General features: G+C 36.2%; 4 protein-coding genes and 2 long non-coding RNA genes across 7 annotated transcripts; 2 read left to right on the top strand and 4 right to left on the bottom strand.

The window, feature by feature from the left end:
• The first annotated feature begins 279 nt into the window (after window positions 1-279).
• Window positions 280-3,820, top strand: LOC110376249 (uncharacterized). 2 transcript variants are annotated; one of them, XM_021334657.3, is made up of 2 exons: window positions 280-392; window positions 3,452-3,820. In XM_021334657.3, the coding sequence occupies exon 2, from the start codon at window positions 3,458-3,460 to the stop codon at window positions 3,803-3,805; it is 348 nt and encodes a 115-aa protein (XP_021190332.1). In that variant the 5' UTR covers window positions 280-392; window positions 3,452-3,457; the 3' UTR covers window positions 3,806-3,820. The 2 variants fall into 2 exon arrangements, with proteins under 2 accessions (XP_021190332.1, XP_063896925.1); XM_064040855.1 differs by lacking the exon at window positions 280-392 and adding an exon at window positions 693-711.
• Window positions 3,821-8,066: 4,246 nt separating this feature from the next.
• LOC110376269 (uncharacterized) lies at window positions 8,067-10,305 on the bottom strand. Its single transcript, XM_021334677.3, has 4 exons — window positions 10,178-10,305; window positions 10,018-10,070; window positions 8,494-8,629; window positions 8,067-8,195 (listed from the first exon to the last, which is right to left on the bottom strand). The coding sequence occupies exons 1-4, from the start codon at window positions 10,194-10,196 to the stop codon at window positions 8,083-8,085; spliced, it is 321 nt and encodes a 106-aa protein (XP_021190352.1). The 5' UTR covers window positions 10,197-10,305; the 3' UTR covers window positions 8,067-8,082.
• Window positions 10,306-10,594: 289 nt separating this feature from the next.
• On the bottom strand, window positions 10,595-11,826 carry LOC135118501 (uncharacterized). Its single transcript, XR_010277617.1, has 3 exons — window positions 11,694-11,826; window positions 11,243-11,381; window positions 10,595-10,690 (listed from the first exon to the last, which is right to left on the bottom strand). It is a non-coding gene; the product is annotated as an uncharacterized LOC135118501 (long non-coding RNA).
• Window positions 11,827-13,373: 1,547 nt separating this feature from the next.
• LOC110376262 (uncharacterized) lies at window positions 13,374-15,530 on the bottom strand. Its single transcript, XM_021334672.3, has 3 exons — window positions 15,444-15,530; window positions 14,350-14,488; window positions 13,374-13,484 (listed from the first exon to the last, which is right to left on the bottom strand). Exons 1-3 carry the CDS (start codon window positions 15,504-15,506, stop codon window positions 13,402-13,404), a joined length of 285 nt encoding a protein of 94 aa, XP_021190347.3. The 5' UTR covers window positions 15,507-15,530; the 3' UTR covers window positions 13,374-13,401.
• Window positions 15,531-22,697: 7,167 nt separating this feature from the next.
• Window positions 22,698-24,163, top strand: LOC110376256 (uncharacterized). The gene is made up of 4 exons (XM_021334663.3): window positions 22,698-22,797; window positions 22,873-23,295; window positions 23,757-23,955; window positions 24,072-24,163. Exons 2-4 carry the CDS (start codon window positions 22,948-22,950, stop codon window positions 24,107-24,109), a joined length of 585 nt encoding a protein of 194 aa, XP_021190338.3. The 5' UTR covers window positions 22,698-22,797; window positions 22,873-22,947; the 3' UTR covers window positions 24,110-24,163.
• Window positions 24,164-24,184: 21 nt separating this feature from the next.
• On the bottom strand, window positions 24,185-25,362 carry LOC135118490 (uncharacterized). Its single transcript, XR_010277609.1, has 3 exons — window positions 25,280-25,362; window positions 24,587-24,722; window positions 24,185-24,289 (listed from the first exon to the last, which is right to left on the bottom strand). It is a non-coding gene; the product is annotated as an uncharacterized LOC135118490 (long non-coding RNA).
• Between the last annotated feature and the right edge of the window lie 42 nt (window positions 25,363-25,404).

The raw sequence follows: 25,404 nt of genomic DNA, 5'->3' as shown, positions 1-25,404 counted from the left end.
GCAGATTTTAATGGATCTAGGATTTTTGCACACTTTGGTCCTACATAATCTGACGTCTGTGTTGATATGCATAATAATCTAGGTTTTGACGAGTTGAAATCTTAGCACATTTATGATATACTCCAATTATTTACTTTGCTTAAATAGTATAAAGGGTAATGACATTTGACAAGTGACAGCCCTAGCACATAAAAAAAAAACATTTGATCCGCATCTACTAGTAACAGTTGTAATATAATCAAAATCCTTGTCAATGATACTCGTTCATTCCCAAGCTTCGTCCCGGAAGCGCTCAGAAGGTTACAAGCTGAGCTACCTCTATATATTCGTCGTCTCGAGTGCCCGCGCGCAGTATCGCTCGCGCATGCGCTCATTCTCTGACCGTGTAACTTGTAAGTGTGTTTGTGTGCGTCGTTGTGTTGTGTGCGTGCGTTTTTGAATTTGGATTGCGTTTGGTTGCCGTGATTACATTCCTTTTTTGAATTTTAAAAATATAGTGACTGTTATATTTTCACAACGTGAAAAGTTTTTTTTTGTATGAAGTAAGGTTCTGAACGTGATCGTTATAGGACTCTGTTTTACTCATAGTTGGACTATTGAGTGCACTTACCCCAGTAATTTCCTTGATAGCCGTATTGGTGGCATTGCGTGGCATTTTGGTCCATTTCTGTTTTGCATAACATACGAGCTCTATTGGCTTCCTTATTATTGGTAAGCTTAACGTAACGAGGTCGAATTAAAGAACTTAACCTTTCAACAACAATAATAAAACTATATATTTCCATAGTAGAAATTCTGAATATTATTCAAGTCTAATTCGGGGTGACTAAGAGCCCCCGCAGACCACAGACTTTTTATCGGCCGATAGTTTGGTCGGGCTCTTAATCAGTACGCAGATGTTAGCAAGTGCGCACACTATGACGATTTGGTATCGGCCGATAAACAAGTTTGATGGGCCTCCCGATTCAATTCAAACTAAACTATCGGCAAACTATCGGCCGACCGTATAATCAGTATTGGCTCCCTACCACACGCGCACACATAACGTTTTTTTAGTCGGCCGACTAAGCCGATAGTTCAGTTCGCTCCGAGCTTTGACAGCGAATGGTCGGTCGCGCGTGTTTTGTAAAATGGCGTCGCCCAATTCTCAGTCACTTATTTCGGAATCTTCGATCGTAACTTTGATCGAGGAAGTCGAAAAACACCCTGCACTTTAATAATCGACTAATTTGGAATGCATAGTGTAAAATTTTCCATTTAATAATCTATCACTAAAGATAGGATGCACCCAATACTCTCGGGCTCTCTTTTTAATTTTCCTTCTCCGGTGTATGAGACTAATAATAACATTTCTATGCAATGTTTTATTTATTTTCATTGTGCGGTGCGACCACTCTTTTCACCAGTTGGTTAGAAACTAGCAAATAGTCGGCAGACTGTTGGATAGTTTGCGCACTCATCACCGACTAAACTGTTTAGTTGGCTCGGTGTGCGTACTAGCAGGCCAACCCGACTAAACTATCGGCCGATAAAAAGTCTGTGGTCTGCGGGGGCTCTAATAGAGCTTTCAGAAGTTATCAGCTAAGTTGAGCTGAATAATTTACTTGTCCAACTTTAGGATAACCGCCCACGCTCATTTGCTCGTGTTTATTTTACTAGTAGTTTATTACGGCTTTGGCTGTATTGATCATCCCATTAAGTTGTTGGTAGCTTTAGTAATACCTATTTTAGGGCGGAATAGAATATGTCACCGATGTCTTATCGGTGTCAGGTCTATTTCAAACTTAAACTTAGGCATGTAGGGTCACCTGGGACTCGTCCTCGACGGCCGGTGGAGCTTCGTCGAGCACTTCCGACGTTTGGGCCCCAAACTGGAGAAGGCAGGTGCTGCATTCAAGCGGCTCCTGCCCAACCTGGGAGGCCCAAACGCCCCCTGCCGTAAACTCTACGCGGGGGTCATGCGGTCCATGGCCCTTTACGGGGCCCCGGTATGGGCACGTTCGGCACGGCCGCGGGCTGTGCACTACCTGAACGTGCCCCAAAGGGTGATAGCCATTAGGCTAATCCGGGGGTACCGCACGATCTCCCGCGAAGCAGCTGGCCTACTCGCTGGACTGCCACCGTGGGATCTGGAGGCGAGGGTCTTCTTGCGCCTGTACGACTGGCGCGAGGAGGCTCAGCGCCGGGGAGAAACCCCGTTGCCGCGGCAAGTTGTCGCGCAGCGGGCGGAGCTCCGGCGCGATCTCATGGTGGCCTGGAGGGAGCGACTATCGCAACCCAGTGCAGGGCACGCCACCATCGTGGCGGTAAGTCCCCTTTGAGGAGTGGCTCGGGAGGAGTCACGGCGCCCTCACGTACCGCATGACGCAGGTCCTCACCGGACACGGTTGTTTCGGGAGGTACCTGCACCGCATCGGTCGTGAGGAGGCGCCCGGTGTCACCATTGTGCGGACAGCCCCGAGGACACGGTGGACCACACAGTCCAGGTGTGCCCCGCATGGGAAGGGCACCGCCGGGTCCTCGTCGAGGCTTTGGGCGGCGGCGACCTCGCGTCCGGCCCTGGTTCAGGCCATGGTCCGGGGCGAGAGGGAATGGGATGCCGTCGCCTCCTTCTGCGAAGCGGTCATGCTCGAGAAGGAGGAGGCGGAACGCCAGAGAGTTCGCACCTCTCATCCCGGCCGCCGCGCTGGACCAGGTAGACACCATGGGCGCCGGGTGTCGCGAGATGACTCCCGGCCACCGTAGGCGTGGGTCTGTGGGCGGTGAGTTCGGGTGGCTCATCGTCCCTCTGTCTTCCTAGACGACAGACCCGTGTCGACGGCGCGCGTTGTTCCACGCGCTCCTCAAAGAGACGTCAGCAACCCCAGCGGGGCCCAGCAGGGCCAAGGCCTGCCGGGGCTGCGGGTTGTTCGAAAGAGATACCGCGGCCCTGGTACATAAAAGGCCTATGACGGAACACGACGATTTTAGTCAGTAAGAGTCTGACACTCCCTCACCGCTGCTAACCCACAGCGGGAGGGGTCATTTGATGATTTTACGTCGATAAAAAAAAGGCATGTAGGGTCTCTTAAATTAGACCGTCGTCATAAGGCAGGCTGGTTTTCCGCAATTTGTTATTACGAAAGTGATTACGTTTTATCTTTTAAAGCTTATATTTAATTTATTGATTATGTTTTTTAACTATTTATTTGGTATATTTCTTTATTTCTTCGATAACTAGCATGGATAGTTTCGATACCAGTTTCTAAATAATAATATGTTTGTAGCATTCCGGTTGTTTCGTCAATTGAACTTATTGATTGCATCCATAATTTGATTTATTCGCCAATTCCTAGTATTAAATACTTGACATTATTACAGCAACTTTCAAAACGTTGGCACACAACCAAAATATCATTTCCTTATTTCTTTGCAATACCAGTTTCTATAAACATATTTCATTTGATTTCAGAACAAAATGAAATACCTCATTATCGTCGCTTGTATCTTCGGGATGGCGTATGCTAGACCCGGTCTATTCTTCGCCCAGCCTCTTCAGCCTATTGGAGTGGAGTACGTGTCAGGTCCGGCTGCTGTCCACCCGCATCCTGCTGTGGAACTGAATGCTGCCAGCGAAGCCCAGCTTCCCCGAGGACTGTTGAAGTCCAGGGACTTTTATGACAATCCTCACATCGCTGCAGGTTTGGCCAAGGAGTCCTGGTTCACTAATAAGGAGATGCAGGTTGTTGAGAGGGAAGCGGAGAAGATCCCTCGTGAGAGCATCTATCATATTGTGAAGAATGCCGGCTTTTTGGATAGGCATTAAGATAGAAAATTGTTAAGCATACGTACTCAAATCTGTAGCTGTAATTTTAACACCAGAAGTACTTATAAGTAATATTTTACTTTTATAATTTGAGTGTTCAACTATATGTAGAAATAAATAGCACTAAGATTGTGTAAGTATGAATGAATGGGTTTTTGTAAATAGTTTTTTTATTCATATCAGTTTTAATGTCATAGTACAACGTAATGTAAATTTTATTTAAGCTGTCGTCACCTTGTAATTTAAAGTAGACAGTTTTACTTTTGCATATCAATGTTTTAGTACTAAGATATTCTAAGTCACAAAATACTAGAATACTTTAAGTATGTTTAACATGTTTATTTATAAACAACTTAATTATATTCCTATGATTAATTTATGTAAATAATATTATGATTGCATAAGGTAAACCGGTTTAGCCTATCGGCTTTAATAGTAATAAGATAGTGTAAGAATGTCAATGATAAATCTGTGATCTCGAACAATAAGTACTCTTAGTAAGTTATTGTTCAATATATTTTTGTAAATATTAGAAATGTTGATATTAAAAAAAATGTTTTTGATAAAGATTTTGTAGTTTTTTTAGTTCTTGTAGACAGAGTTGCAATCGGCATTGTAGAGGGGTTTCTTGAAGCTTCTTCCTCGTTTGCAGGTGACCCAGCATTCGTGCGTTGGTTTTTGGGAGAAATCTGAAGAAAAAATAACATTATTACATTATCCACCTGAATATTAGGCACTTTAAAATTCCAACTGGTTGTTATTTCTTTAAATTTTTCTATATAACCAGTCCCTAACGTAAAAAAACATTTGAAAATCAGTGAAGACACAGTTAGCAAATAATTAAGTATTCACTTTGAATAACATACATATTACATAGTATTACCTCGTATTACTCAATGAATACCTACCTATATAACTAAAAAGTAACGCAATTTAAGCAAACGTAACGTTTCGATTCCGTGTGTGTGCGGTCACAGAAATAATTATTCTTGCAAAATATGCAAATTAACAAAAAAACTGTTTTCACGTCTTCCTGTAGGGTTATTTTAGTACGATATATAAGATTACTTCAGCTATGTGATAATTTGGTAGAAAGTCTGTTTTTAATTAGGAGTTATATTTTATTTTAAATTTTTACACAAAAACTAATATTAACTAACAGCTTTTTAATTTTCCACAAAAATAAAGAGTAAAACTCTTCAATTTACATCAAGATCAAATATGAAACAAGAACATCTATGATCAGAAGTTCGCCGAATTCCCTTTGAAGGGTTAAATTCCTACATCAAACAGATACGAAAATTCGCCGTATTTTTGAACGTTTGGTACGTATTATGGTGGGTCCACACGATACCAACTTCACATAGACTTTCATAGAATTTTGTCTGCTCAACGAATACGTGGTATACAAAAATCTGTATGAAGTCTGAGCCAATGATAAGTCTGCATAAATATCTTGTCATCATATTTTTACTCACATTTCAGATTTTTACGTAGACTTTAAGTTTGTACAAATATTTGTACAAAAGAGTCTGTATCCACCAATATTTTGTACAGATATATGTACAAACTTAAAGTCTATATCGTGTGGGCCCACTCTTACATATATAGATCTACATATTCTCTCGTATATGAGGCCTCGGTTTCGCTAAAACAATAGTATTGGGTGACTGTCTAGTTTGAGCGTCACCTACCACTTAAGAGTGACCTTGAAGAGGTTCAGATCTACTTCTGTGTGCCATTTAGCCAGGGGTCTACTTATATTGGTGGTGTAAAAACGTGCCTGAATTGAAGCTAATATCTTTGCGAGAAAAGCAAGCTAGGGTTAGTAAATAGTCTTAAGATTCTATTATTGGTTTTGGAAACTAATCTGAGCTAAGTATTTCCTTTACGCAATCACGTGCTGAGGAACTAATTACGTCAATATTCTTGAAATAATAAAAAGTCTTGGAGAACGAGACTTTACGAAGAAATGTTTACATCAGGATCTACACATTACGGTACGCAATAAAGTTACTGAGTAGATATTTGAGTACAAGTAAAATAGTAGTGTAAACTTATATTTATTTTAGACGGAGTTAGATGCTCTATTCGATGCATATAGTTAGGATTTGGGTATCGATTGGGTATTGTCAACGCAGCCAGCCGACGCTTATCAGCTATGCTGTTTCCAAACTTCAACCATTTCAGAAAGCAGTTACCTTAAACAAACAGATCTATAACTTCTTCAGATTAGGGAGTCACGTTCAAAAATACCCAGATTAGGCAAAAATAAAACTTCACATGAATAGGGTCTTAAATAAAGGCAGTTTCTTTCATTATAGAAAATACTGGGATTTGTGAACGATGGGGAGTTTGTTGCCCTGTCTGGTTTCGTACGTCAGCAAATGCTGAAAATAGCTCCAATCTACTTAGGTATTAGTTTTTTGTCCTCTCTCTGTTAGAATGTTCTAGATTTTGTGTTTTATGCATGTTGCATGTAATGTTGCAGTTTTATGGACTAAAGTGGAGTATTTTTGTTGTGTATGTCATTTCAGTGTCGAATATTTGATGGTTATGGTAGGATTTACGAAGAAAATATTGTAGCACATAAGGGGTCAATCTGACTTTTCACATGACCTCTCATACAAAGATGAACTATATATCAAAACCACTAACATGTTTGTGATTGATCACTAGAGACAATTTTGAAAACAAAACCAAGTTGCTATTGGCTGTTCCAGCTATTTACCTACTGTGAGAATCCGCGCCCGTTTAAAAAGTTCATGTAACCTTTTTCAGGCTTTAAACTATAGGTATGTGTACCAAATCACGCACAGACAAATTGGCAAAGTTACTTTTTGTGATAAGTAAGAAATATTTTTGATTTGTACAAGCATGTATTTGATAATCTTACCTTTCTTGCTATCACAGTTAAACTCGTGCATATCACAAGTATCGATAAAAGTCCTCATCTCCCCGCACGAGTCGATGCCACAGACCGGCACCTGATCGTGACGACAGATGTCAGCTATCTTGCATTCTTCTTCTAACTGAAAAACAAAATCTCAATCAGGAGTCAAACTGTTAATTGTTAAATAAATAAGTATTGATGTTATTTACGTTGTGAAGCTCTTAATTATTGAGAAATTGGCCAGCAATAGTAAGCCATCTAACTAACACTTCCTATTAATTTTTTGAACAAAGTAATTTGACACTATCTTTTTAACTTGTCTGAAAGTAACTGACTATGACTGGGTGTCATATAAGGAAAGGTAGATAAAGTATCCTAATATGACACCCATTGTGTCACCGACTTCAAAATGTTTGTTTGTTATTGTTGATTTTTTGGTGTGCACAATAAAGAATATATCTATCTATTTCGAATATATTTATCTATCAAATAATAGAAGTACCCACCTTTGCTTGTTCCACATGAGCAGATATACCTCTAATTAAACTCAAAACAACTATCCAACAAGCTAAAATAGTTCTAAACATCCTCGTTTTTCACCTTTCACGAAAAATCATTTTATACACATAGACCATGAATGTTGAAAAATTGTTTACTAGTTCCAAATCAAAAACATGAAAATGAAATTCTGTGAATATTTTAAATAAAAGTTTTGAACATTTTATAGAGCTATAGAAATGGTAGTTAAATGTTTGTAAAAGTTTATAGTTTTATCCGATTGAAATAGTTGACGTTCAAATAAAGATAGTTTCAGTTTTATATGGTTTAAAGTTAAAGCTTTCACATATTCAGTCTCTATGTTTTATATCCTCTTATGAAGATGATAAGGGTGTTTTATTTTAAGTGCTGAGTAGGTTTCAAACGCAATATTCGTAAAATCGTTCGAGTTCTTATTAGACTGGATTTATGCTGAATAGCAAAATCTTGTGCAATTATCATTGGCCCATGGTAATATTGCTGGGCAATGGTCTCTCCATGTGACATACTAGCAACTATATAATAAGAGGCAATCTGAAAAAAATATGAAAAAGCTCAAAAATACCCAAGACGACAGTGTTTTTCTGCTTTATGATGAAAAAACATATGTATATTTTTGCATAAGCATTATTTGATTTGTTAATTGTTACACACACGTTGTGCTTAAGATTGTGAATTATGAGTTTGTTATGTAGTTATCGCTGGACCTTACACAGATTTTGAAAATTCTGCCAATTGAAAGCTACTTTATTTAGGAGTGTCATATTATTATTCGGGTACGGAGTTGTAGCTACGGTCTGGAGGTAAATAAAGTCAATGATTTTTTTAAGGATTTTATTACAAAGCACTACGATCTAGATTTGGGATTAAGATTACAGTCTGTTCTGTATTCTGGTTTCTTGAAGGAACGCCCTCGCTTGCATGTCACCCAGCACTCGTGGATCGGCCTCTGCTTAAAATCTGAAAGGCAATGAATAGTGTTGGTTGTTTTTATTTTCATCAGTCAAATAGCTAGATAGACCATTGCTATGGCCAGTCAACTTTATGTGGTTAACCTAAACTAAGTGTAATACCTAAAGGTAGGTAGGTATGTAATTTGACGATTTTCGGGGACTCGCTTTTCTCTTCTTTAGCTGTCATCCAAATAAATTGTTTAAATTGAAGGAACCTGACTGTTGGATTTCGTTAGTTACTATGACATTAATTTTAATATTGGCACAAATTACTAGTTACTACGTATATTGGAAAAGATACGTACCTTTCTTGCTATCACAGTTGAACTCATGCATGTCACAGGTGTCTATGAAGGTCCTCATCTCTCCGCACGAGTCGATGGCACACATCGGCACTTTGTCGTGCACACACAAGTCTGCTACTTTGCACTCTTCTTCGTTCTAGAAGAAAAAACAATGTTTTGTTTTGTAGTAACACTTTTACGAGCTAATAATAGAAATATGTAGACTTAATTTGTAATACGAGTATATTGTCTAATGTACCTACATATGTAAGTAAATTAAAAAGACAAATAAAAAAATTGGTATGTTTAACTAGATTATTTAACTGAAGTAGTGGTATGTTTTGGATCCTAATTAGGTTTTCGCATTACCATAATGGTTACAGTGTGATTGTAATTTGACTATAAAGGCTTTTACCTAAAAGCTGATGTTAACTTTATATTTTCTACATCATTATAATTATATTATCAGCTTCATAGCGGTCATTTGATAGTACCGTTATCTGGCATGCAAAAGGGGGAATTTGGGGATGGAAAAATTTCTCTAAAGAAAAGAGGTTATGTTTGGGACAAATGTAAAAGACCGAATGAAAAACAGGGAGAGAAACCAATGAATATTGCACGCAAAGTGGGAACACGTTATTTATTTACGAAATGTCGTATACATGAGTTGTCCTTTGATGATACAAAATACGAAAATAGGGAATTGGTTATCGAAGCTGCTCTGATAAAATATGTTGGATCTAACTGAGTAATGGTTGTGTCTCTAAATAATATAGTTTCTTGAATGCAGTTTATGGTTTTTAGCTATAAACGGCTACGAAATTGTTAAAAGACTAATGTTGATAAGAATAAACTTATACTTTTCTTAGAAGTTTCTGCGGTTTGATGTTCTGGCTTTTTTGGGACAGTTAAATCAAATGGTACTTCGTCTATGTTATATAAAATTGATGCGAAATTACAAAGTCTCCTCTCTTTACAAACCTCTTCGTAGTATTTAATGTTTTAATATTTAAAACTAATAAGAATTATCTAGAAGTAGACTTTAGATGGTGTTATGACAGTTGCTCCACATAATTTACAAAAACACAGCTATATTTGGTCATTCTGGAAGCCCAAGCCAATTCATTTGGATAAATGCTGGCCAGACGAGACTAATAAATGGAGTCGTGCCAGTAAGAAGGTCACTGATACAGTTTTTAGGAGAAAAATAAAGTTCATAGTTCATTGACAACTATAGTGGTTTATACTTAACTGCTAGTTAAGTATAAACCACTATAGTTGTTTAAATATTCTTGAATGGAATTACTGGTTAATGTTATCCGACAATTAAGGTTTTGGGACATCGTGGCCTTTGTGAAGCAATTTGCAGACTTAAATGTTTTTCTTTTATTTATATTAGGCGCTGCTTTTATAAGGTAATGAAGGAAGGTTGGATTAAACCAATAGAATTAAGTACCATCATATTTCTTCAAAAGTGTTATATTGAGATATGCTTACAATATAATTATGGTGTAGAGTAATAAAAAGTAATAAATCTGTACTTACTTTCATAGCCTCGCTATGAGGTTCTACCGATGCTATTAAAAATATGACAATGCCTGAAAAAAACCATAAATAATCGTATTTTTCATCAATGAAATATTATGTTTAATACTTATTTATACCTACATATCAAAGTAGAGTATGTTGAGAATAAAGAACTTACCTAAAAATGATGCTATCATTGTAATACGTCATAATCTTTTGTAGTGGACTTTGTACATTTCTCAACTTGCTAGTTCGGGTGCTAGTAGGTACGGGTAAATGAAGTCATATTTGTTTTAGAATTTATTACGCACATAAAATATTATAACTTTTTTACAGCTTCGGATGTAATAACACCATGTAGGAAATGATAAATGAAAAACACGTGATTTCAAATTATAATAAATACGGATCCTTGTACTCAGGCCAAGGAACGAGACTTAGTTAATAATAATTTTCTATGTAATATTTTTTGATACTTATATTTTTCTGACAACGGGCTGAAGCTCAGTACATAAATGAAACTATTGAGAGGTCTACAGCAATAAATGTAAAAAAACCCATCAAAGCTTTAAATAATTGAACGCATTTACAAATTAAATTTAATATAATATTAGCTGAAATTATCCGAAGCCTGATGGCAGTTCCCTTGGGTTTGGACAAACGCCTTCTTCTTCTTTCACGTGCCTGAAAACTGAAAGATAATTATTTAATAAGCGTATCGTTAGAAATAATTCTGAAAACAGATTTAATTAGTCACATTTGGAGATAGTTAAAAATACACCATGGACTGTGTATAAATGGTATAATGTTTTGGTAAATACTGGATATTAGGTAGAAAGAAAAATGAATTTGCTTGTTCACAAGACTGCTGTAGTACGATTTATGTGATTTAGAGATCCTTTTTACCGAGGAGGAATACTGAATATCTATTCAGTCTTCTGCACCTAAATAATTTAGTAAATAATTCGATGTTTATTACTTTTACATTTTATGTCAATCACACATTATCTAAGTATATGTTTATTTATGGGTAAAAGTCCAGAAACACTGTTCTGTCTGTTTGTCAGTAAAACTGAAAATATTTGTGACAGTCCACGGTAAAAGGTACCTTATGTGTGTTGGCAATTACGACGTTATGTTTCTGTAGTCTAAGCAAACTTGTACAATTTGTATTTCTAAATGACTTAAGCGCCAAAGTCGATAAGGTACCTTTTGTCATGGAATGACACATTTTTTTTCTTACCCATATTATGTTCGCAGGAATACTCGTACAGATCACACAAGTCTAAAAATGTTCTCGCCTCGTTAACCGACTTGCCGCAAACGATGACCATGTCATGAAAGCATATGTACGCATGTTCACAAACCTTCTTCAACTCAGACTGAAACAAAATTAAAATGATGACAAGTCTTATAGTGAAACTACAATGAGATACTGAAAATGAAGACAAGTATGGAAAATAAAAAAGGTGGAATTTCTAAATTTTTTCCTATACATTATTTATTTTTGGGTTTAGGCTATGTGTGTTGGACCCGTTCGACCAAATTCAACATACATTTTAAGATTTATAAAGAAATACAAATATAAAAAAAAATCCTACTTGAATTAATTTTGCGAAAAGTCAATCTTTATGAGTCGATTGATTCAGAAAATATCTAGATCAGTTTTCAGTATTATAAAAAAATTGACTTACCACTACAACTTTATCTCCAACAAGATGACAATCAACAAACAATATTACTTGTAGTAACAACAATAAGCTTTTAATTATAAACATTAGGATTAAATTAATAAACAGGATTTATATTCAAAATAACGTCTGTCTATGATAACAAGGTATTAAGGTCTGTCTGGTATTTGTGGAAGGAAAACATAGGACAATCGCAGGATGTTTTGGTGTATGGTCGCTAACTAGGTCTTTGTTTAGATTCCAAACATATACTATGATAATATCATTGGTACTGAGAAAGGTTAGTTTGTTGTTTACTGTAGTTAAACTTATATGGCCTTACTACAAAAACTTAAACACCTGTTTTACACTTGACTAAAAAAATTGTGGCTGCAAAATGAACCATATGTCAACCTCATAATTTGTAATTTTTTTAGACGAGTCTTAAACTGACGTTCAAAAGTTTTTGTGGTTAGACGGTTACAGTCCTGATTATTTCGCAAGGAGCGTCTACGTATTTGAAATCATTTAGTCAAGTTCTATGTCTCCTGACTACCAGTAACGACTGCCAAAAGGGGTACGACTGAAAATTCAAGGCCCACAATTCAACGTGCCTTTCAAAATATGGATAGAAATATCTCCGTATAAGCTTAATCAAGCTGAAAGAAACTCATTTTTTTAATATTTCCAATTCATACTGCTTTTTAATCTCGCAAATAAAAGAAAAATTATAATGGGCGACTCAATGCCAAATCAAGAAGTTTGTTTGGGCGCAGTTATCATATTTTATCGAAGGTAGCATTATGAAAGAAAGAAAGAAAAGATATATCATACTGACTAAGACCCATAATGTTCCTTCTGAAGCCCTTTATGTACCAGGGCCGCGGTAACTAACGCGAAAATTCTCGAGATGATTCAATAACTAAGAAATTAATTCATGTTAGACTAAAAATTACTACACCAAACTTATAATAAAACAGCCTTGAAAGTTTTGTTATGTTCTGATCTAAGTAAAAACAAGCTGAGAATAAGTTTTCTCAAACTTATTCTCTATGTAACTTTTCTCAATGTTTTTCTTCGTCATCAATTCTCTTGTACCTACTATTTATGAATCAGGAAAGTGGGGTTAAATTACTGGGTGTTATTTATATCAAAACTCCTTCTCAGAGTTTTTTTCTTAGAATAGATTAATTGAGTACTTATTTAGAGGCATAAAGTCACGTGGCTGGTTGTTTTGGTTAGGAAAATGTACTCTGAAGCATGTTGCATAAGACTTTCGACCTAAATGCGACTAATTATTGATCAGATTATACATATATTGCAGATCTATATCAATTGCATTAGCTTGCATTGCTTGGCTTTTATAAGATACAAAAAACGTTATGTGTGCTCCTTAGTACAGCGGTGGATAGAGGTAGGTAAATCTTCCTCAATCCTTACTTATAAACGCAAAAATTTGGTCAATATGGATGTCCTTCTTTGCATTCTTCTGTTCATTCATTCATTATTCATTCAGCTTAAAGGTCAGAACAACTTTTTACTCGGGCGCGGGCGTTAATTCGCTCAGGAAGCGGGTGAATCCGCAGGCGTATTTAAAAAATAAAACAAACAATACAACCGTGATACAATTTTACTACATAAAAAATAAACGAATAATTTTCTCCTAATATCTAAGTATAAACACATAAGTATGGAATATTAAAATGGTGTGGTTATTAATGCAGTTTTTCAATCAATCATCGAAGTAACTGTTGGTGGGTCGGCGAGACACCGTCAGAAGTGATCTGTCTTCCGGACATGGTGTCTGCTTGTAATCTGGAATTTTATAAACTTACGATAAGTTTTCGTTACTAAAAAATACTATTAAAGGTATGGGTTGTGTGAAAGACAACATTTTGGGTGTAAACTGTAAAAAATCCTTGTGAGATGACGTTATATAGAGGATTATGGAAGAAGAAGACATAGTGAAAGGACCCTCTAATCATTTGAACTAAGGGCAGAAGTTCTTTAAAGCACCTGAAGGTTTTGTTTTTTGTTTGCTTGACAGAAAACCAATTAACGAAGAAATTGCGCAATAAAAAATTACACGTTTGACATTACACGTTTAACAATTACACATTGTAACCACAGAACAGAGAAAAGAGATTGTAGCTAATCGAACGTCAATCATTGTGGCTAGTACTCGGCTTATCTAGGACTGCATTGTACGTGCTAATGTCGACGCTGTGACTACTTTGTAATTACAGGTACGTTTATGATAAAAGTATGACTATATTTTCTTTTAATTTGGTTCGGTTCTGAAAAGAACTGGACTATTTTCTTGATGTCACTAATTTGCTTTGAAATGTGAATGTTTCAAATAAACTTACTGCAGTTTGATAAAAGTCCTTATAAAGTTAAAGACACGCTTCATCGGCAGCCAAGGCTTTAAGCATAGTTATTAGAAGGAACTACATTTTAATTTCCATGGACGTAGGTAAGATATGCCTGATTATAACTAATAAACGAAGAATGGTTACTATCATTTTATATCCATTTAATAACATCATCTTGATCACTGTCCCTCTTTGTCGACTAACCTATAGGATCATCACTTCAAGCATTCAGCTTTTGTTGTTACAGACTGTACCACATTTTATTTGCCTGGTAATAGTTTCCAATACTAATGTGTAATACTAACTCCTCCTCCTAATACAGTTGTAGTCGAACATATCGCAGAGGTCTCGGAAGCCCATGATGTCCCCAGCGTGGCTCAGCCCACAGATTGGCACGCGGTCGTGGTTGCACACCTTCGCCATGCTGCACCATTTGGCTCCCATCTGTTGGTAACACTGCTATTATTTTTCTTTTAGTAGATATATTTGAACTAGCAGAGATATACGCTACAGGCCAGAAGCTTGGGGCCGTGGGATGGTCCAAAAAAGTTGCCCAGGCCCCGGTACACAAAGGTCTCCAGTAGGAAAAAACCTGGGATTTTGTCAGTGAAAATCAGTCTCTCTCACTGCCTGCTCCCACAGCGGGATGGTTTTGATGATTTACCACGAAAACGGTATGCACTTTGGCATACACTTAATCCTAGGGGTTAATTGTATAGCGACTCGACTTTCTTGTCGTTTTACAGTTTAATGATTTATTTTCCTATTAATCTGATTGAAGAAACGATAGAAATAAGAAATAAAATATGATGTTTGATTGGAAACACTTCAACTTAAAAAAAGTATGTCGTAGATTAAGTCATATTTTATAACGTGTTACGTTAGGCCAAAACGTACATGTTAACTTGGAACTTACACCATACAACGTTACTGAACAATGTCGGAGCACGATGTGACTTAGTTTGTGGCACGGAGCCAAACTGTTACGACTTGAACTGCTCGTACTACAAGTAGTTGTTATGGAGTACCCCCTTGCCGACATATGGTTCAAGTATGGCAGGGCTTGTGGTTTTAAGATTTTAGTACTAAGGGATAGTTTTAGGTCTGTGACCTCGGAACATAATGACCTAACTATAAAAGACAACAAATCAGTAACTAAGTAGTAGTATATTATGTAGCTGAAGAGTTTCTTTGCTCGAACGCACTAATCTTAGGAACTTAAGAACAGATTTGAAAAAAAAAGCTTTTCCGCACAAATAGTAGAGATTTCTTAAGCAAACGGTGGGAAGATTAGAATTTATAACAAATAACAAAGGTCTCCTAAAAAGCAAGTTTTATGACTCGTTTTTCTACGCTAAAGATGAAATGTTTAGTTCACGTTGAAAATTAGTTTTTCTACCTTTCGCCCCATGGAAACATCTTCATTATCTCGCTCCTTGGGAGGGCCGTGAGCAGACGCCATTAATATGAGCGAGCAGAGCAGACACGTTACTGAAAAATAATATTATATTAATTTATTAGGTAAACAAAGTTTGTTTTAAGGGAGTAGGTGGCGAAATGAGTTTTAAAAGCTTTAAACTTTACTGATAAAATAAGTATGAAAATAACGTTAAAATGGTGTCAAAGAACATAACTTATCTACAGCAACAGTACTTTAGAAACTTTCTGCCTAACATAATAGGTTAAAGAAATGAGTTTGGATACGGAAAAATTACACTGAAATATTACTAAGTAAAACATAATTCTATAATATTTGTGCAGGTTTTTCTTACTCTTGGAAGCATCCATTCATAAAATACGTGTTTTGCAACAAAAAATAGTGAAAAACATGGAGTGCACAGTTGAGTGGTTGAACTTTTACGTTCCTATTGAGAAAAAGAACAGCTGCATAGAATTGGCAATCTGCCATTATTTGGAGAAGCATTTAAAAACTTTTAACAACCTGTTCAAGGGTGGTTTTCATTAATATAATTGGACTTTTTATATATTTGGATAGCTGAACTTAAGGCATTTTTTAAATAAATCTGCATTCAATACGTATAAAATAATAATCTAACACACCATTAAAATATATGAGGCTTCAATTCTAACTTAAAACTAGTGTAGCTTACAACCGCTCGAAAATTGAAACACTATTTTACAACCAACTTAGAAAATAAGTGGCTCTTAGTTTTACCTATTAATTAAGCAAAAACTTATAGACCTCCATTTTAATAATTGTTAGTTATAATTAAGAATTCATATAAAAAGACTTACCAATTATTTTACTGGAAGCCATATTAAATACTCCTTCGTCGATACTTATTCCGTCGAAGGATCTGCTCTAAGTGACACCATGCTGTGTTTACCTAACTTAGCATCTAGAACATTCCCATTGTCTAATTGTTTAGCTAAACTTCCGCTAATTCTATGAAAACGCCTGCATTTTGTAAATATGAAGCTTGTGTTGTATAACTTCGTATAATTTTACTTTACAAGTACCTAGGTTTATTAGTGTTGTACTGAGAAAACTGTCAAAACTGTTCCTTTTGAGAAATTTAAGTATTTTTAGGGTTTTGCCTATATATGATAAATAATATCTTTAAAACGAATGAGCTCATTTTCATCAACTACACATTGGTTTTCACCTGGAAAAGGCATCTGAATCGGTTTTTCCATCAAAGAGCTACGGTGATATAGACTTTAACAGACCTAATTGCGTTGGGGGTTAAAAAAATACACAGAGACACAGACAAATATTTATATTATACAATAATGTTCAACTTCTGGGAAACACTCTCTTTTTAAAGCACAAAACAGAAAAATAAAAACAAGTTCAAGAATCACTAACGAAAAAGAATTGCGATATTACACTACGTTGCAACAATGTCGAGATAGCTGAAGCGCATTATAGCTACATATTTAATCTAGCAAAGTCCGGAGTGACCCACATGTGTTTCCTGCCCGCTTTTGTGGCTGCAGCCGGAATTAAAATAGAAACTTTCAGCTTTACCTGAGAGAAAAGATTTCAAAGTATTCTACAATGCCTTCGTGCGCTTGAATTCGTAATAGCTGAAATGAGTACATGAACTTAGGAAGTATAGTAGTGTGATTATTTTGGCGTTATGGTTAGTAGCCAATTGGACATCTTTGGAAGCCGTTACGGGTTGCCAGGACGCACTTTCTTAGGGGTATCTTACGCGGAAAACTGGGTTAAGGAGGTCGGATAGACAATCCCGCTACGTAAAGTGTTGGTATTCTGCTACCTGGGTTAAGCCTTGATGCTAACCCTGACAAATGCAGTTGGGAGAAGACTCTTGGGACACGGGAAAAGCCTCGAAAACTGCTATTTAGTGAACAAATAAAAGGGCAAAATAATTATCCAAAATGAGTAAGCTGAACTACTCAGTTATTCAAACAAGAGATGCGATCTAAGATGGCTGAACGATCTGCGACTATTTTCATGACTCAAATATTCGCAGAAACGGGTGTTTTTGAAACACAAAATCTATACATATAATAAAATGATAGGAAAGTCAAAACTGTACATTGAATATTTTTAAAAAAAAATACTTGGGGGGTGATCTATTATCGATTCTGAACCCAAATATATAGTTTTTAGAATTTTTGTCTGTTTGTCTGTTTGTCTGTTTGTCTGTATGTTTGGTCTCACTGAACTCGAAAAGTACTGCATAGATTTAAATCAAATTTTGCATGAATATTACCTGGGAGCCGGTTCAACATATAGGATATAAATTATCACGCTATCACCTACGGGGGATGAGCAATGAACGATAATTTCTGTTAACGTTTCTGCAACAGCGGGTGCAATAATGACACATATTTGAATGTTGAACTTTGTAAGTTTATCGGCCTATTATCAATCTTTACATAGAAAATAATGCTTTTATAAGTAACTTGAGCAAAAAACTGAATTTAAAGAAATGATATCCTAAAATTATAGATGAAGAAAATCATGCAGAAACAGATGTGCCATAAAACTGGTAGTAGGTAAAATATCAATGAAAACAGACTTCACTTTGTCATGGTATGTTCTTACTTTCAAGAAAAAATTATATGACAACGTGTGTATTTCGCTACTATAAAAACACTACAAGAAATATCAGCGCATCATCAGGGACATTTTTATAATTCTTTCACCATTAGAAAGCTACATTATCTGCGTGTAACATAGGGTATATTTTATCCCGGTGCGGGCAGTAGTTCCCATGGGAAGCGGCACCCACGTCCCGAAGAAATTATGAACTTCCCCACATTCTTAAAAAGTCTACATATGTTGTTCTGACATAATATAAGCTATACCTCTCATAAACATGAATATCCATTCATTTCGTCCAATAACAAACACACATCACACTGAAAGTGCATTGCGAGTCTAAGATTTTATTATTATACAAAAAACATTGTAATTAATATTCAAACGTCCTTAAAAATAAGTTCCTGGTTTTAATATATTACATTATTTTGAATTCACTTACATATAAATAGAAGGTCCTTATTAATATACTTTTTGAGTAATGAAGAATGTAGGCAAAATACGACCAAAAACATTGTGTCACTTCTAAAATTAACATCAATGGGAATAACTACCTGTCACAATACGTCAACAAGATGTCAACAGAAGACAAGAGTTCGTTCGTTCTGAAAACGTACAAATTACGCGTCGCAGGCCAGAGACATACTTGCTTTCAACTTCTGATCACAAATCATCGAGCTAAGAATTATATCACAAATACACCGTTTACAATTACGAACAGTCACAGTCAGACCCACGGACTGAGTCTAAAAAAACACCTTTTATATAGCTACGTTTATATCATTTATATTATTCAGTTACAAAGACAGAATTACTATCAAACGTGTTTTCGCTAAATGTTCTATTAGTTTAACTCTGATCTCATGGAGGTGGCGCCCGGGTGTCACCACTGTGCGGACTGTGCGACCTATCGCACCCGGCCCCGGTTTAAACCATGATCTGGAGCGAGAAGAAATGGGATGACAAAGAATGAGGCGGCGGAGCGACTGAAAATTCCCAACTCTCATCCCAGCCACTGCGGTAAGACACCACGAAAGCCGGATGTCGAGAGACGACTCCCGGCCACCGTAGGCGTGAGCGATTAGTTTTGAGTGGGTCTTCGACCTTCCGGCTTCTGGGAGACCCGTTATTTCACGCGCCCCTCAAGGAGATTCAGCAAACCGCTGTGAGGCCCACTAGGGCCAAAGCCTGACACTCCCTCACGCTGCTCAAACTGATGGCTGAGAATTACGTAACTTTCCAGGATGCCATGCAACGTGTTGCAAATGCCCAGGCCTTTGGGAGCTTGGTAATCCTTTTCTCCACCTTAACTTGAGTTTTGTGGCACATGAACAAATTAGAATAGTAATGAATTAGGTCATCTTCATCACGTATTTACCAACTCTTAATGTTCATCATGCACACCCGCTTCTCTAACTTTATTGAAGGATCACTAAAATTGTTTCAGTTAGTTTAACTACGCTACTATAGCCCGTTGTCAAACCTTTTAATATCAATTCTGTAGAAGTGTGAATATCGAATGTGTAATATATCGAATTTCCGTTTGTGCATTGCACAAAAACCAACGTTATGATTTTCGAGAAGTCAAAAGAGTCGGCCGGCTAAGAATTATATTCATCGTTGGTTAATTGAATACATTTTCAGAAACCACAATAACAGTAGGAACCAAAGCGAATGATCGCTTCATAGAGCTCTGATTTTCTCGAGGCGATCAAGTCAGTTCTTTCATCAGATCTTTGAAAGCGGTTCGATGATAATATACTGTTGTCCTGTTTACCTACGTGTGACACATAATATGGTATTTAAACGTCCTCCGCAAGAGAGCGAACGTTTGTGCTATTTATAAAGACGAAATTTTACCGTTGTGCAGTAGTGACGCACAGTATACACAGCACTTATGTTTCTTCTGATCTGCTGGCTCCACCAAGAAATGACAAATTGCGAGCGTACATTTTGAAAATCTTGGAAGAACTGCAGGCTTTAAGTGCCAACACACGAATTGGACTTACTCTCTCGGACGTATACTTTACCTGATTGTGAACTAATGCAAACATTTCGGTGGAATTCCAACATAACATAGTGAGTGAGTGCACAGAAAATCCCCGGAATACAAGTAGTGAAACTATGCGCTTGCCTGATGACTCAGTCATCATCCACCCAGCTATTCCTCAATTGTGTGGGTGTTGGCTTCCAGTCAAACCGAATCTTTTTGAGTACCAATGTTTACTTGGAGTGCCTATCTGATCTCTTCAACCCAGTGAACTAGACACCGCGTTATCCATGGTAACTAAAACTGTTTGACAGACTTTCTGGCTCCTGATTTGTCGCAGCTGCTGCAGAAAATGTACAAATGACAACTTTGTCAGACCTTTGTTTTATGTGAGAATTACGTAATAATTTTCCAAATCGGTTGACTAGATCCAGAGATTTCCTCAACGTCACAAACTTTACTTCTTTTGTTTAGATAAATAGTCACACATCGTCGACACCACCTTGATTGATCAACCCGTGCTGCTGCTAAGTGGTAATCCTAATTATATTGTTACGTAAAAGAATACACCTACGCTACGGCATAAGTAGTATTTTGACCATTCCAAATTGCCCACGCAGACGAAGTCGCGGGCAACAGCTAGTAGATAAAATAAAGAATATTACTGGCGCCGGCGTGGGAGTTAGGTACCAATGTAACGTGACCCCTGACAACTCACGATTATTTGTTTGAATCCTTTATATTGGTTTTGTTGAAGGGTTTTCTTATACTGGTGGTCAACAGCGTAGGGCTTCTGAGAAATTGTCTAATGCGTGGGCATGAGTCAACAGTATGAAAAGGTATCGCTATAAACAACGTTATTACTTTGTTTTTTAATATTTAAATCTAATATGGACAACCTACGCTTTGTTTAGGGGTGAGTGAGCTTGGTAATGGAGCTAGAATAAAATGGTTTTGATAGTTCTTTATAAAAATATTTTATCTTGATTATGAAATATACTGTGTGGGTGTCATTTTGTGTTGTTATTTCAGAGTTTTGAATGGTCAGTTGATTTTGAGTATTTTATTTTCGTTGGTAGGTTTTATAGGCAAAAAGTGGTATATACAGTAAATAACTAAAATTTGTGTCACAACAAAAATAAAAATATTAATTTAATTGAAACTAAATAATTTCGTAAGTAAGATAACAATGAATTGGCGTGCAGAATATGATTAAGGCCAATAAGTAATTGAATGTAAGAGAGGCGTATCAACGTCCCTAATTTAATCATAACATGCCTAATAACTATAAATCATATTCGAGAGGTGAACGCCGACCAGTCGTTCTTGATACTTTTAACAACATAACATGATTTGGCATATATTATGGCATAGGTATTGGTATTGGTATATGGGATAGGTATTCAGATACGTTACTTTAAAGGGGCAAGGTTTCAATTGTAGGTACGAGTTTATTAACAGAGTATCTACTAGCCTATTTTCCTTTAGTTAGAAATTGGGTTGATACTTGCACAAAGGTACACATTTATATACTACTTACTTTCATATGGTTATTGCTATGGATGTCATTGTCATATGGACGTCAAAATTCACTAAAGTACCTAGTCTATTACTTTTTGTTATGGGCGTCATATGAACCTCCAAAATTCACTAAAGTGAATTCAATTCATAACACAAGAAAAGCTGAAATGAAGACTCATTATGATTCTACGTCGATAATATCAATCCAAACAATTTATGATTTTCTTTATTTAAAAACTTCATAAGCATAAATAAAAAAGCAACTCAATTTGAGCAAATACGATGTTCTCGATACAAGTGACCTTTAAGTTAAATGAAACCAATATTATTTGCGTACCAATGAATGATATATAAACGTTTATTGAGAATGCAATCAATGCAGCGGGTTGCAGTAATTTTGCCAAATGAAAGGATTTCCGTTCTGTACTCGTTTTGAGTTATTTATGAATGTTGTCAGTAAGATTTTGTATGATCTGAGTAGGATATTACTTGAATATTTTGTATGGAGAAAAATCTGAGTTTTTTAAGAGATCTTTTGAATTACACACATCAAAGATACAAACTTAAAAACTTCAGCCTTCAAACAATTCATTAAAATATGCTAAAAATCTTCTGTACCGGATAGTGTATCGTTTTTTCTACGTTTTTTGAGGTACACAAACTAAACAGAAATATGGAGTCAATACATTTTAACAATGCTATGTAAGGAAAAACAATTCAATGTATACTATATTTAGAAAAACTTTATACTTCTAAAACTTATTTAGAAGAACTTAATGAAATAAATACAAACGAGTATCAAGACCATGCCCGTCACTCGTCAATTATCGACACTATAAGTGGAGCAAGCACCACTACCGAGCTACTTGTGTCGCCGTGTCTTTCAAGTACGCACCATGAGACCCTTAGTTATCGGTGAGACAGAATTTGCGGATAGAAGGACCAAATTTTCTAAGGATTTCAAGGAATAATTAGGAGGATGTTAATGAAACCCTTCGTTGTATCTTGTTGTCAGAATAACCAAACGTTTCGAAATTAATGTCAAGGTTTATAAAATCGAAACAAATCATATGAAAAAAAAATGCTTCGCTGTTTGGGTATACTTAATTATGGTGTTACTAAAACGTTTTTCTATTTCTAGGTTTTGTGGTATTGACAGCGATTACTTGTACAAATTTGGCACATGTTGGAAATAATCATCATAAGGTAGATAAAGAAAACAAGTGACATATTGAATCAGAAATAACTATCGAAATAATAAATAATTATTTTATTGCACAGGCAAGAATTACAAGGGAAGCAGAGAAAGGAGATAATTCACTGGAAAATACTAACGCATTCATAGAAGAGAAACTAATGCATCAAAATCAAGCACTAGAACACCTGATCATAGAAGTAGACAAAAGCAGCGATATGATCAAAACGTTGATTGATACCCTAAGCAAGGGTCTGGAAAAACCAAACTTGCCTATCAGAGTAGACCCTGGAGACGAATCCCAAAACACAAATAAACCAAGTAATAGTAATGAGGGTCAAGATCATCCCATAGGAAGACAGGGTAAAGAGCATGCTATAGCAAGGCTTGGGAAAAATCTACCAAAATATGGCAAACTTGCTAAAGATTTGTTAGTAAAAGACGTGTATACCGGAACAGATCCAACACCTATTGTAGAACAAATAACTGATGGACCTCTTTTACTACAGGTAACTGAGATATGATTGTCTTGGAGAAACATACTTTTCATCATTATATCTCACCATCAGTTGCAGAAGGATCCATTAAAGTTAAAGCTTCTTTAAATCTATCTCTTTCTTTGTCAACAAGTTAAAAAGTGTTGGCAAAAGATTTCAATAAGTTTTAATTTTAATGGATCTTTCTGCAATTGATGGTAAATCACTTTAACTACAATTTTATAAATAATATATTAACAGGTTGTACTGCTTCCAGAGATGAGCGTAACCTCACCCACGTGTGAAGCTTGAACATATTTTTAAAATAAATCATTCTTTCAAAATTTGTGTTTTCATTCTTGGTTTCGGAGATTGAAATGATAGAAAATATTGTAGCAATTTCATGTGTTGCTTTTATTGCAAATAATATGAATGATGATTAAGTAAATGTTGCTTTTGAAATGAGATATAAATTATATTTTCTATCTTTTCAGTCAAGACGGTCGAATGGAGGTGATCCCACGTTGGGCTCAGATCCTCACAGCAATGGTATTAAGGTTAACCCCTGGTGTCCAATGGCTTTGCTTTGCCCGAAATCTGAAGACCCTATTTGTGGGTTTGATGACGAGTTTGGATACGGAAAATTCGAAAATTTCTGTCATCTTCTCCGCGTCAATTGCTATTGGAAATACAGTAAGTATTTATTTTTTCGTTCCATTTTCATTATTTAGTACCAACAGTATTTTATTTTAATCCAAAAATTATATACTTTTTAATATGGACTTTAAAGATTCCTATTTTTTTTTCAGATTTTTCTATTGTTATTTCGTGCAGCCCAAAATTATAAGACAGACCACATTGCATCAATGTTATAAAATCGCAAGACAGAAGTAATCAGATCCAATCCAAATCCATTTTTTTTAAATAAAAGTTAACTCTAAGCCATTGTTAGTTTTATTTTAATTATTAAACATTGCTTAGAGTGGGGGGATCTGCCTACAATTCCTCCTCCTTGCTTTACGAAATTCTGAAAAAGAAAACAGACAGTTAAAATTGTTTAATTGATTCTTTCAGAATTTTCACGTTCAATTTCAAATTAAAAAGTCGTTTTAAGAAATAAGATAGATACATTCTTTATTATGTACACCAAAGTAAAAAATATTTTTGTAAGAGAAACTGAGTATACCTTGATATCAGGTTTTATGAAAATTTCAGTGTCTAGTTTGGCAGAGTGATAGCGGTGAAACTTCAGTAATAAATATGTGAGACACTACCTTGTCTTTATAAAAACCGTAGAACACATTTAATAATAGCAAATTCTTACTTGCTTTATATTGACAGTTGAACTCTAAAAGGTCGCATTTGTCTAAAAACCAGCGCACTTCATTGGTCTCTCGTTCCAAACCACAAACTCGTCGTCTCCTTCTGTGCAAGCAAACGGCTGCGTCTAAGCAGGGTATCTAGATTTCAAAAGAAAAAAATGTACTTATAATAAAACCAACTTTCTCTTTTTTCTCTCTCCTCTCTTCTTCCCATACCCGAATAAAATATAGAGACGGCATCCAGGGATAGTGTATCTACCAACAGTGAAAGATTTTTCAGTAGCATCGAGGCTTTGTCATGGACCGGGTCTGCGGGATAGTTTGAAAGAGTTACCGCGGCCCTGGTACATAAAAAGCCTATGACGGAACACGACGGTTTTTAGTCAGTAAGCGGCTGATACTCCCTCACCGCTGCTAAACCACAGCGCGAGGGGTCATTTTGATGATTTTTGACGTCGTTAAAAAAAGGCCTTGTCATGGGTCCACACGTTACCAGGTAAGAACCTAGGTATAGAATTTTGTCTGCGCATCAAACCGGTGGATACAAAAAGACTTTATGGTAAAAAAGTGTGAGTGGACCACTTAACCCAAAAACTTTATAATATCAAGTTTCAATGAGGGCAAATAACGCGTCAAACAAATTATGTTTAGCAAAACGACATGCAACGAAAAAATAAAGCAAATTGAATACTTACTCCATATTTCTTTGCTTCTATATTCAAGAGAAATAACTCTAGAAGTGTTCCTAAGATCAACAACTTTATAAAAAGACACATAGACATCACGAATCCTCATCAAAGTTGCAACATGTACTTTTAAT

This window comes from Helicoverpa armigera, chromosome 23, assembly GCF_030705265.1.
Source record: "Helicoverpa armigera isolate CAAS_96S chromosome 23, ASM3070526v1, whole genome shotgun sequence".
Taxonomy (NCBI): domain Eukaryota; kingdom Metazoa; phylum Arthropoda; class Insecta; order Lepidoptera; family Noctuidae; genus Helicoverpa; species Helicoverpa armigera.
The sequence above is the reverse complement of the archived record's forward strand: the minus strand, read 5'-3'. Positions and strand labels throughout refer to the sequence as shown.

Excerpts from the sequence above, each read along its gene's own strand:
- LOC110376249 (XM_021334657.3), top strand. The coding sequence starts at position 3,458 with ATGAAATACCTCATTATCGTCGCTTGTATCTTCGGGATGGCGTATGCT.
- LOC110376269 (XM_021334677.3), bottom strand. Across the intron at positions 8,630-10,017 it reads CTCATAGCGAGGCTATGAAA|AACGAAGAAGAGTGCAAAGT; the intron begins GTAAGTACAGAT and ends TTTTTCTTCTAG. Across the intron at positions 8,196-8,493 it reads CAACTGTGATAGCAAGAAAG|ATTTTAAGCAGAGGCCGATC; the intron begins GTACGTATCTTT and ends ATTGCCTTTCAG.
- LOC110376262 (XM_021334672.3), bottom strand. The coding sequence starts at position 15,506 with ATGGCGTCTGCTCACGGCCCTCCCAAGGAGCGAGATAATGAAGATGTT. Across the intron at positions 14,489-15,443 it reads ATGTTTCCATGGGGCGAAAG|ATGGGAGCCAAATGGTGCAG; the intron begins GTAGAAAAACTA and ends TGTTACCAACAG. Across the intron at positions 13,485-14,349 it reads CAACTGTATTAGGAGGAGGA|ATTACAAGCAGACACCATGT; the intron begins GTTAGTATTACA and ends ATAAAATTCCAG.
- LOC110376256 (XM_021334663.3), top strand. The coding sequence starts at position 22,948 with ATGCATCAAAATCAAGCACTAGAACACCTGATCATAGAAGTAGACAAA. Across the intron at positions 23,296-23,756 it reads ATGGACCTCTTTTACTACAG|TCAAGACGGTCGAATGGAGG; the intron begins GTAACTGAGATA and ends CTATCTTTTCAG. Across the intron at positions 23,956-24,071 it reads CAATTGCTATTGGAAATACA|ATTTTTCTATTGTTATTTCG; the intron begins GTAAGTATTTAT and ends TTTTTTTTTCAG.